The sequence below is a fragment of the Heliangelus exortis genome, chromosome Z, assembly GCF_036169615.1.
Source record: "Heliangelus exortis chromosome Z, bHelExo1.hap1, whole genome shotgun sequence".
In the NCBI taxonomy this organism is placed as follows: domain Eukaryota; kingdom Metazoa; phylum Chordata; class Aves; order Apodiformes; family Trochilidae; genus Heliangelus; species Heliangelus exortis.
The window spans coordinates 34,634,946-34,648,167 of record NC_092454.1 but is presented as its reverse complement, the minus strand read 5'-3'; the positions used below and the strand labels follow the sequence as shown (position 1 = coordinate 34,648,167).

At 37.0% G+C, this 13,222-nt stretch overlaps 1 protein-coding gene across 1 annotated transcript in view; it reads right to left on the bottom strand.

The window, feature by feature from the left end:
• FRMD3 (FERM domain containing 3) overlaps nt 1-13,222 on the bottom strand; it is a 121,368-nt gene that overhangs the window by 22,839 nt on the left and 85,307 nt on the right. Inside the window, exons 7-8 of the mRNA XM_071730320.1 lie at nt 2,285-2,372; nt 421-509 (exon numbers count right to left, since the gene is read on the bottom strand). Coding sequence (XP_071586421.1) covers nt 421-509; nt 2,285-2,372 — 177 coding nt within the window. The remainder of the gene's footprint in view (nt 1-420; nt 510-2,284; nt 2,373-13,222) is intronic.

Sequence of the window (13,222 nt, the reverse complement as noted above, 5' to 3'; positions counted from 1 at the left end):
AATTCAAAGGCATTCTCACTTGTTCCTCTGCTTACCAAATAAGAGCTTTTGTAGTTTGTGAACGGAGATTAATTAAATGAGGAAATAGTAATATTTCCAAGAGTTACAAATAAAGATGCCACTAAGCATCACTAATGACTTACAGCATAGCTGACACATCAATTTACTCAATTTTTGCATTAGTGCATTACATTGACTAATGCAGCCTATGGAGCAATTTTTGCTGGAGGAAAAAGACCATGCTATCAATATTCTACCTCCCATCTAAGATCCTTTAAAACAGACACATGATAGGGTAAGAGAAGGAATATTCACATAGCTGACCTTAAAGACAACAAATGCATGTGAAGATAGTAGGAAGAATGGAAGACACAGGAGAAAAAACTCATACATACAAATGCTCTTGTTTCACGTGCTTACCATTTTAATAAATGAGTTCTTTTATTCCCCTGGAAAACTACAAATCCTGCAGCAGTGAATCCTAAAAATGTAGTTGTCCCTGTTGAGTCCTTGAAAGAGAAAAAAAATTAATTTTCTTCTGATCCAGTGACATATTTCTTACTAATAGCATACATTGCTACTCATTTTCAAAACGTATTTTACCTTCAAATTCTACACTTCTACAGAACAAAGACTGCTCTTGGCAATGCAGGCCTCATTTATTTCTAGGCACTTAGCTGAGGGATGCCATCTTACACTTTGTTTCCATCTACTTGTAGCTGATGTCAAAAGGAAATCCTTCAATATACTTACTAATGTTGTAGATAACATTATTCTATGTATGTCCTATTCTTTATGTGCTGAAAAACTAAAAAACAGGGCTTCATATCTGCCTCAGCACTGATACCTTTTGAGATTTCACATTGTTCCTCTGTGAGATACTGTGTTTGAATTACTGCTGATAGACAATATTTACTATCATAAGCAAGCACTCTTGGGTACAAACCAGAACATGTGTTGATACTTGGCATTTCAAACAGGAAAGACCATTTTAAAGAATTTTAATTCCACAATAGAAGTTCTGTCTTAAAGTTTTTGAGCAATGATTCAGGTGAATTTTGTTTTAGCTGGATTTCCTGTCCACCCCATGTTCCAGAGGCTTACCTTGCTAAAGTTAATCAACTTATTATACCTCATGTTCCACCAATAAAATAAGGCAGAAGAAATACAGCGATGCTTCTGGAGAAGAAGCCACAGCACTGGGAGGAGCACATCCTAAGGAGCTAGGGAACCACCCTGCTTTGCAGTTTTCCAGAAAACTAAAAAATTGTACTTAGTCATTGGCTGTGAACCCCTCCATGCCCTCCCTCTACAAGCTGCGCCATTCAGGTAAAGAGGAAATTCTGAGCCAGTTCTGACTCTGTTCCAAGTGCTGACATAAGTCTTTAAGATGCCCTCTAAAAATCTGATGTATAGTTTCAAACTAAAGTTTGAAAAACTAAAACACTGACTTCACCGACCTCTAAACTGGATCTTGTATTTTACACAGGACCAGTATTCCTGCCACAGTGTATATGAAACCCGATTCAGCTCTGTGTTAGAGCTGACTGTTTAAGGGAGCTGACTACCAGAACAGCTAACTCAGCATCACTACTGTGATCAGCAAAATGAGATGGTATAAAAGCCAGAGCAATAGCAGCAGTTAAAACATGAACTACTTAACTCTAAAAAAGCCCACTCAGATCACACGGATAAACCCAAGTAATTAGAAATGCAGGTGAAAGAGATAATCAGATCTCGTAACTGCAATCTACTTCTTATACAAAGCAACAAAACAGGAAAGTGGAGGAGTATACAAATGCATATCTAGTTCTTCCTTCTGTACCTTTGTTCTATTGTTCTTTTAAGATTTGAACACTTTGGTGGGGTCTGAGAAACTAATCTGAAAAACTAATAATTTGTTGTATCTTTGGACATCAATAATGCTGGATCCTGAAAATCTTGACAAACCAAATATTTCACACCTGGAGTCATTAAAGAAACATTTGCATTAAATGAAAATAAATTATGAAGTATAATCAAAGGTTTCGTCATTACACTCTCCTATATTGCCCTGTAGTTCTTGGCTTCTTCAGGAGAGACTTCTTTGACAGATGAAGAAATGTCAACGACACCATACTCTTCAAACATTTAAAAGTATTATGTAGTCCCAGGGCAAGTTCTTTTATAACTTACTCCCTGTTTGTGCCTGGACAAAAAATATAGCTAAATTGATTTAATTAGCACCTTTCTACTAAATGTTTGTAAAAAGAACATTTTATTAAATGTTAGTAAGAACTGTTACCTTGCAAGGATGAGGATCAACACCATAAGTTTCCAAAGAACATGCTTTCAGAAGCAAGTTAAATTCAGCAACAGCTGGGCTCTGACCTCTGAAATTACAGAAGAAATAGTAGTTTGACAGCAAAAAGAAAACAGGAGAAAAAGACATTGGGACAGGAGAGTTCAAGTGCCCAAAAACAGGAAAGAAAAGTTCTTACTGAAATGCAAACTATTTCAATCATGGTCTGTTTATAATATAAAGACAGATAACTTCACGTTTTCTCCTGCTGAATTGTACAATGTCTGATGTTTTCAGGTAAATTCTGATGCTTTTCTCTGAGTCCTGAGATAACAGCACATTATGCAGTTAATCAGAGTTATCCAATGTTTGTTGTATTTTGATATATATGCACACAGGCTTGAATATAAAATAAACCTCAGCATCTTTTTTCCACAAACTCTTGCTCCACAATTCATTTAAAAGGATTGTGCAGATTAACAAACATTCCTTCCAGAGCAGAGTATAAACAAGGCAATCATATTACAGTCTACTCAGATGCATGCCTAATTATAGCAGGGCCTTTTACCATCATGATAGTTCAGAATCTGTCAGCATTTCCATTATAGGCTCCTATTTTTAGGCTGTTTATAATCAGCCACTAATACACACTAGCGTCCGATACAAGGTATGCAAGACTTCAGTTCTAGAGTAAATTTTAATATTTGGGTTTTTCTTTTCTAGCTCCTGTCATTACAATACGCTTTAACAAAGACTTTAAAATGTCTGTTAGTCAGAGGACTGTCCTGAGTATTATTTAATTTACATATTTGCATGTCTAGAATACATGATTATGATAGATAATATGTTTCTGTGACAATGAATGCTGCTTAGGCTATAGAAAGCCAAGTCTCATAAATGCAAAAGCCCCAATTGCAAATGCAAATGCCTCATGCAAATGACAAAAAAAAATGTACACAAATCTTCAAGGAACACAGCAATAGTCATACTTTATCTCACCCCCCCATTCTGGGATCCAATTTCACACTGTGACCAATGGTACTTGGGAACAGGCATTTAAAAATTGCTCAGTGCTGGTGTAAAATAATTTCTTTATAAACCTGTTATCTGCCAATAGCTAGAAACCAACAAGCACTGACATAAGAGATTCAGTAGCTGACCTAAGTCCAATTTAACAATTAAGGCAACATCTAGCATGCTTGTGTTCAAAATCCTATTTTGAACCAATCAAGCCATTGCCCTGAGGCAATGGAACCTTCAACAACCTCTTCTGTTTTAATTAATGTTTATTTGTGCTTCACTGCCCATAGTCTTCCAGTTAATCCCATGGTACTTCTTTGGATTATTCCATATGCCTTTTAGTCATCCTTGATGATTTACTGCTTTTACTTCATTTCAGAACACATTTTTGTGGATGTTTAGATTTTAAAGACCAGAAACCAGATGAGATTAGAAAACAAATGCCCTTCTTTCTTCTTCCATTTTTTTTAGTCTTTCTCACTGTTTTCCAGTGGAGAAGAATATACATTAAGTGGAATGCAAAAAATTACAAATGTGCAAGTGAGCTAAATATTTAAGGGAAAACAGTATGAAATCTACAAGCAACGCAAAAAAAAAAAAAAAAATTCCCAAAAAAACCCTTCTGATGGTTCTGCAAATCTGTTTTTCTCCCTTTATAATACTAATAAATCACAACTTAAAGACTAATCACAACTGTGAAGCCACAAAAGAGACTTAAAAAGGCAATGTGTTACCATGTACCAACTAACTGCAAAGGACAGAATTAAGTAAAAACATAAATTACTTAGAATGCTTTTGTTGCATTGTGAAAAGCCAAACAAACATACATTTGTTGCTTATTGGAAATTGGGCCTTTCAGAAAATAAGATCATAAAATGCATTTTTCTTCCATCTCCCTTTGCAGTACAAAGTAGTCAGTCTTCTGATTTGAAAGGACCACAAAGTGTCAAATAATCTGGAACAAAGTGATGTGGGGTAGTTGGCATTTCCGAAAAGGAAAAAATTATTAAATTGAAATTATTACTAAAGTAACACATTAAAAAAAAAAAATGCCCTACTCACCTAGAGGCTCTGAATTTATGATGTCTTTGTGCATAAAAAGTGGAACAAGATGTGGTAGTTGGCAAAAAAGCAGAAGACATGGACAAGTTTGACCTGATTGGATTACAGGCTATTCAAACAGTTATTGTGCATAGCCTTAAAAGAACATCACAAAGAGGCCCTAGTCAAAGACAATATAAAATTAAACAATCCTTACCCATCCCTTATCAAAGGATTAGTATTTAAGCCTTGATAATGCACTTTGCATACCTAACTTTGCAATGACATTTTTCTTACTGTATAAAAGTATAACCCTAGGAAATCCTATCAGAAAAGTCAACACATTTTATCAATCACTGATGTAATATTAGATATGCTTCTGATTTTTCTTTTTAAAAAAGCTCTAAGTTTTTTACATGCAACAAAGAGTCTTACACAAAAATGTACAGTATACTCACTTATGTAAATATTTCAACTAATGCTGTTTACGTTGGAGAAATAGGGAATATTTAGACAATGCACCTTTGCTATTTTTTACTTCAGTTGTCTCAGGAAAGTCAGGTCTCTCAGTGTATTCACTTCTTTGACTATATATGACTCCAGTGTAGTGAAATGAGGCAACCAGGTGGCACTGACTGCCAGGTAGTGGGCATGACCTTGTGTTAAGCCCACCTGTGCCTGATTAGGGCGGGCCCCTACTGCGCATGAGCAAGATTAGGGGACCAATAAAGCTCACACCTGAGGAAGCCAGAGGCCAGAGATGTAGCAAGACGAACCTCTTTTAGGGCACGGCACTCCAAGGTCCAACCAGGTGTTCCAGGAGAAACTCACAAACAGTGCTCTGAGTCTAATGCTCTCAGGGCTGACCAGCCTGAATCGGTGCTACTGCTCCAAAAGTGGCCTCCCCTCTGGCTTCCTCAGGTGTGAGCTTTATTGGCCCCCTAATCTTGCTCATGCGCAGTAGGGGCCCGCCCTAATCAGGCACAGGTGGGCTTAACACAAGGTCATGCCCACTACCTGGCAATCAGTGCCACCTGGTTGCCTCATTTCACTACACTCCAGCATTAAATAGAAGATGTATTCGCTTTCCATATGTTGCAGCCACTACAGCCCCTAGCTACTGTGTGCCAAAGGTTTTGAACAGGACCAGTAAAAGAAACCATTACACAGAAAACTTTCTGTATACCATACAAAAAATAAAACATGGATTACTTACGAAACTAGATTTCCACAGTCATTAGCTACAAATTAATGATTCAACCTAGGAATCAATCAGTCTAAAAGTTACTAATTAAATTTTAATTAAACAAATCCTTTTAATAGAAGACTGAGTAGTCTGCAAAATGCTTTGCTTTTTTCCTTTAGGGACATGAGAACTACATGCTACAGTATCTAGAAGCTCTCTTTATTGCCCACGGGGCCCCCAACTCTGAAGTAATCCAAAGACCAGGAAGTGTGCCACAGCAATTATCTACTTGTTTTGCTGGCTGCCCACATCAATTCACTCTAGAATTTTTTCCCCTTCAGACGTTTCCTTTGAGATATGAATCTGTTACAAACTGAAGCAGTGAAACTTAGCAGAAGTCAAGGATGAGACAGCATAGGACAGAGCATGAATTCCTGTTAACAGAAAAACTAATAGCAATACCAGCAGAGAAAAAACATCTTTAATGTTATGCTTGGTTTATTGCATCCTGAATAACTGCAATGAAGTCACTTCATCTGTCTTCTCTGATTCTCTTTCTAACTTACAAAGTCTGTGAGATACTACTATTAACATCCTACTACTACTAATAATAAAAGGTGTAATTACCGTCCATCATTTTGCCTCATCTCTATGTCACAAAAAGTTACCTGCTGCAGAATACTGCAATAACAATACTGTATTTGACTGTGTCCCATGTACGATAAATTTATGGGTACTTATGGCCCCTAGGGTGTTCCATGTAATTAATTCAAAGAATAAATAAGTGTGTACATAATGACTTGGCCTCTAGAAACATTAAGTATTCACCTCCATGCAAACATGGGAAAAGTACAGGCCATAAAGCTTTAAATAACACAAGCACTATCTCCATCAAACACTGCTCTGCCCTGCAACTCTGGACATACTTCAGTGCAGTCTCAGGACAGAGAGCAGTGACCATTTCAAAGAAGGATCTTTATCTGTGAAATATTCTCCTTGTTATGCCACACAGCTTGTATAGGAACCCCTAAGCAGAACAGGAAACCTCTCAGTTTTGTTTTAATCCAAAACCACTCAGAATTTTGCACAAATCACAGAATCACAGAAAGGCCTAGGTTGGGAGGGACCTTAGAGATCACCTACTTCAAACTTCCTGCCATGGGCAGAGACAGCTCTCATCTAGACAAGGTTGCTCAAGACCTCCGCCTGCCTGGCCTTGTTACACTTCCAGGGAGGGGGCATCCACAACTTTTCTGGGCAACCTGTTCCAGAGAAGACTTTGGGGGGACCTTAGAGATGCCTTCCAGTACCTGAAGGGAACTTACATGAAGGCTGGAGAGATACTTTTTATAAGAGTGTCCAGTGAAAGGACAAGGGGAATGGTTTCAAACTGAAGGAGAATAGGTTTAGACTGGATATTGGGAAGAATGTCTTTAATATGAAGGCATCTATAAGGTTCCCCTGGAGTTTTCTCTTCTTCAGCCTTAATAATCCCAGCTCCTTCAGCCTCCTCATAGCAAGGGTGCTCCAGCCCCTGGATCATCTTTGTGGCCCTCCTTTGTACTCATTCCAACAGATCTCTGTCCTTCTTATGGTGGAGACACCAGAACTGGACATTGCACTCGAGGTGGGATCAAAACATCAATATGTTTTATCTATACCATATACTGGTCACAAAATTGCTTCCCACTCTGCTGAGGTTTCGTTGTGGATTATTTAATTTTTTTTTTACGAGGCTGAGACATGAGTTGCTACAAAATTACAGTGCTAAAGGTCTTGAGCAGTTTTTGATTTTCCTTTAAAGTCAGGAAAGTGGATATATTTTCAGATACACTCTGCTAGTATTTTTAGTCACAATGAAGGTGCTGAAGTATTGAATTATATGGTATTGAAACATAAATCTGCTACAGTTATCAGTGCACAAGGGTAGTGATAATTTCAAAGAAAAGCACTAGAGGAAGTCACTGTAAATGAAATAGCATTTTAGGCTGTGGTTCTGTTTGTCAGAATGGCGAGGACAGGCTTTGTGCAGGCAGCAGCAGTGCTCTCCTGAGAATGGCCTGGGTCACCAGCACTGGAGAACGAAAAAGCCTTTAAATGAGTCTGCACACAACACCTGGCAAGTAGTAAGCTGAATTGCTGAAATATTGCTAGAACACATAAAACTTTAAAATCTCAAGTACACACAGACATCAGTTTTAAGTGGCACTGCAAAATTGTTTTTATCTTTCGGACAGATAGAATTCTAGGGTTAGAAAAACCTGAATAACACTTCAAAACAATAACTCTTTTCCAGAGTCTGTTAAACACTTATGGGTTTAATTTTACATGACACACACTGTAATGACATGTGCCACTTACATAACTCTTACCACCAGAACATTACAAATTACTTGTGTGCTTCAGAGATCAGGCTGCGATGGTATCTCTGAAATCTGTGTATAGGTATCTATATTTCAGCTTCATAAATTGACACAGTGGTGCAGACAGCATTAAGCCTATTCAGCAGACAAAATACATTTATGCAGCAGATGCAGTTTTAATCTATGTATTACTAACATCTATTAATATGACACAGAGACTTCTACTAATATATCTGCTTTTAATATCACAGTAGATTCATCTTTCTGGTCCGGACACACATGGCCCATGAAGCCTTCTCCAAAAGAAGGGGCAGGGAGACAGAGGAGGGGAAGAGATATTATGTCTCATTTCAATCCTTACATTATAGAAATTCACACAGATATCTGATATCTGAATTCAGCAGCTAAAAACACAGAACCTGATTCCAAAGCTCACAGTTAGTCAGGTGCCAATGAGCTTGGTAAAGGAAACAAATACATTTGTGGATCAGTGTCACAGTCACTCTTCCATGAAGGAAGAGGTGAAAGCACAAAAAAGAAATCTTTCCTAAAGCTAAAGAATTACCGACATTTACAATAAAAATGGCTATTTTTTTTAATCAAGTAGATTATCCTTTCTACTAAATACTTCTTGCAACTCACATTAGAAGAAAAATCAGATGTATTTATATTCCTTTTCAGTTTTTCATTGTATCAAACAGACCTTTGGTAAAAGAGGAGGAAAAATACATCTGTTTTGTCTGTGAACTTCCTTTCTCTAGATAACTGCTATAACTGCATCTTCCACTAAAATCATGTTCAGGTTAAGCTGCTCCCCACTGGAAAACTTCTGGAACTACTCTCGGTGCCATGCAAGCACCAATCCAACAAAAGAATGTCTCACTCTTACCATTTCCTAGTAAACACATCCAAAATTACAAGTGTTGTTACATAATTTTAATTTGTTTATAAGCATACTTCTGTAAAAACAAATATGGTTCAAAAGAACAAAGCTTTGAGGAAAACACCACACACATCATTCTTAAAGGAAAGGACTCTGTGACCAGGAGAACCTTTTATTTCTAATTTCTAATTTCATACATACACATTTCAGCCACCTCTCTCTTTCAGTCAAATTACAACTGTTAAGAATTATGGAGTGAAAGAATACTGCAGGAAAATATAGCAGAATAGAAACAAATTGATTATTCACCTACAAGAGAAAATGAAATGGCATTTTAATTTAATTCCAGATTTCCAAATTAGAGATAACTAGATAATTCTGAAGTTGCAGTGACATGTTCCAATGTACAGTCTAATGGATAAATCTAAATACCTACACTGGAAAACTGTAAATGACCGAGCATGAGCTATCAAGGCTGAAACAAAGAGAATATTCAGTGCAATCCAGAGCTGTAATGTAGGTGCAACCTCATGCATCTGTCACCCCTATCTGTCTCTGAACTCCCGCTACACATCATTGCTCTCCAGAGTCCTTGGTATAGTTCGTCTACCTGAGAACTTCAAAGATTTTGACTCCTCAGGCCTGTGAGTTAGCTATCCCTGCTGTAGCCCGGGTCCTGCTTTTTTCCGAACTCAAAATGTCATTCAACTGGACTCTCTCTGTGTACATGAGGACTTATTCTGGACTTGTAAACAGGAATTTAGTTTTAGTACTTTTTAATGTATTCAACAGCATGCAAGAAGTTGCTTTAATCTTGGATCAAACGACACCAGTACCCACAGAGAGAAGCATTTTCTAGCAACCCTTGCTAAGTCTTCCAGGAGGGCCTCCCAGAATATACTCTGACAAAAAAATATTTGTAGTTATGCTTGCTAGTGTCTCTACTGGAAACTCCATGCCTACATGAGAGCCAGAGAGCCAGATCAGCTGAGAGAAAGAAATCCTGTACTCCTGCTGGTATCAGAGTTGAAGTACTCATGGTAACCAACAGTGCAGTGAGGGAATACAGAAAGAGTTGGAGCAACAGAGGAAACATGAAAGTCCTTAAATCCCTACTGAGCAGCTACAGTGTAGATGATGCAGTAAAGGATAAAAATATTATATGCCTTTCAAATCAAATTTAAACAAAATTTCTCATTTAGCTTGGATCAAAGACAAGCATTAATTTGGATTTGGTACTCTTGTTTTCAACAAAATACTGCCCTTTAGCTTAAAAGTTTAAATTGCTTTTGAGATAGTTAATAGCAGAACATGGCAGTGATTTCATGCCCTCAGAGGAAACTTTTTCTTCTCCCAAGTGATGCTCCCCCACATACAACTTTTGCAAAAGCTGGAGTACTTGATACACAGATTGGAAATGACAGCCAATTCAATAGTAATCAGCCTTCTTGAGTCTGAATCTACACTGGACGTCCCAAGCAATAATAATTAAGTTGCATTTACTTATATGAGATCAGCCATGAAACAAGGCATTTAAATGGGATGTGTAACTCTATAACTTACTGGGAATACTTAATGTTTGTGTAGGGCTTTCGGATACAGTAAGAGCTGTTTACATAGCACTCTCATCTAAATTACATGGCGTAATATTTCATATCAGAAGTAAGTAAAAATGGATCATCAGTTTTAAGTTGGGAAAAAAACCCAACACATTTATTTTCAAGCAGTGAGTTATTTCAAAAAAAACACAAAACAAAACAAAATGAAAAATCAAAACACATTATTCCTATGAATTTTTATAATCCAGTGAGTAATACATTTTCTCTTAAATGACATCAGATTTTATGTAAATTTTTAGGAACGCTTTTTTGTCTTAGAAAAGGAAGAAAGGAATATGACCAGACTGAAAACATTTGATGTTTTATTTGGGCTTGTGAAGCAAAACCCTTTGTTGTATAGACACGGAAGGATTTGGAACTATTACTGACGAAGGTGTGTACACACACACAAATCCATACTTTTGCAAGAGGACCCCACAAAATCCAATTGCTAATGGACACTAGAAACAAGACTAGGCCAGATACTAATGCAGGTTGCTCAAACAGATATCATTAATTCTGCCATGGAAAAAGTACATTTTTTCGAAACATATGAAAGGGGTAAACTTATTATATGTTTAAAAAAATGTTACTAAACAAAGCCTAAAATCCCAGAAAGATTATTAAAAAGACCCGAGTGATCTTGCACATTAAAGCCTAGTAATCGTAGTAATCCCTGCTGTTATACTTGAAAAATGAATTTCATTGCTTCTACCAAGAAGATTTAATTATTCTGCTTAACCTCATTTGATGGCTTAGTTCTGTATTGGTTTTCCCCAGATCTGTATAGAATTCTTCACTGGACTTTTTCTTAAGCGGGGGAACAAATGAACAACCTGGGGAGAGACCTTAGCATTCACTTAACTTGAAAACAAGTTATATCAGAAAACACTCAGAGAATTTCTAGATTTTCACTGTCCAAATCTTTTCTAAGCTAATAGGAGTACAGAAATTGCAGAGTGCTGAAATGTAAGTAGCTAGTACCTTATGCTCCTTTGTAACCATACCCAAAAAAAAATAGTATTTGAATAAAATTTGAATTTTTTTAAGAACAAGTCTCGAAGTCTCCTCAATTCCTAGTGCATTCTCACACATTCTAAAACTGTACATCCTATACACATTACCTCTTTACCTTGCAGTGGCATACCATGTTTCCAACGAGGACTAACATGGAATTAGAGGAAAATGAGAACATGTACTGTGATGAAATCAAGGCAGGTGTTTGCCCCAGCACTTGTGAGGTTCAGTAAAATTATTCTTGTACCTCTCCCTTTTCCCAGCGAGAGAAGAATAATTAATTCACAAGACAATTAATCACAGCTCAATAAAGCTGGCATGCATTTATATTTTTGCAGTTAGGCACTGTGGCAAGCCACATGGAAGTTCACATATTTCTAAAATACAGTGATGTTCTCACAGCCACAAATACTAAGAAATAAGGGAAACATGTCATACATCTGTTTTAATTAATTAGAACAGGGCTTTGAAATGACACAAGATTAGTCACTAAGTCATTGGAAGTCACAGTATGCTACTGTCTGCTTCCCAGACATTCCCCTCACTGTCTTCATGCACATTTTCAAATGGCAATTTTTTTCATCCTGCTGGAGGACAGTAGAAAAGATGTGTCCTGTGAATGGGCCTTCTGGATATCAAGACATGGTTCAATGAAGAACTGTCCCCTTCCAAGTCACAGGGCTTCAGTAATATGGGAGCCAGCTGCAGGAGAGACATATTGGCCACAAAGAACCAGGTTCACTTGCTGTGCTGAGTCTCAGAAGTAACTTTTAGAGGCAGAGGAATGGAAGCTGGACTAAATAATTCTTAGTCTCTTCTGCCCTCCTCACTTGTTCACGCTCAACTAACATGCTACTCAAACGTCTCATTAAAAAAAGGTTGGTAAATCTTTACATAATTTTAAAAAATACTCACTGAGCAGCAAAAAAATAATTCGTATTAGAAAATTCAGCTTGCTGAATGCAGTGAAACTGATGTGCTGATGAATACCAGACAGAAGCCTGGAAGTTCACTGTTTTTTCTAATAATCTTTTTCCAGCTAGATACAGAAATCTGATCATTTAGTGCTGGACCTTTCTATATATAGTTCATTACAGAACACATGTTTTATTAATTTCTACTCCTAGAATAGATCCATGAAATTAAACATCCAGAAAAAGGCAAAAAACCTAGAAGACTAGTGAACATTTGATGTAAAAAGTGTAATAGGATGATCAATTTTGGGAAGAAATAATTTATCCTTTGGAAATATGCAGGCCCCATATGGAAGAATACTGAAAGCAAGAGAAACTCTGTTTTCTTTCCTAAAAGGTTGTTTGTATGGGTCGTTGTAAAGTGCAGCCTGATCAGCTGTAAAAATATTAGTTGCAGCTGTGCCATTTAATATGTGGTTTCACTGAAAGAAATATAAGCAAAGTATGTAGGTTTCAGGAAAAAAGAGAAGACACATTAATACTGGCAGTCTTACTGTCATGAATGTTGCACTCTGTATTCATATAAAATATTAATAACATATTTTATAGACTTGAGGGGGAGAAGGGGATTACCCTTTACTTCTGGTATGTCTCAATCTAATTTTTTATAAATAATATCCATCTTATTTATAATAATATACACTTAAGCAAATAATTTACATATATCACAATGTGCCATACTGGTTTAAGCAAGGGCAAAGAGCTTTGTAACCATTGAAACCATTGAATAAAAATTATCCTTTTGCATAAAGTAACAAATAGGTTGCTTTCGTTAGATTTTCTTCACATTCTATTCTACTCCTCTCCACGTTTTCCGAGGACTATCCTCAGCTCAGAGTCATGATGCAGCTACCGCGCC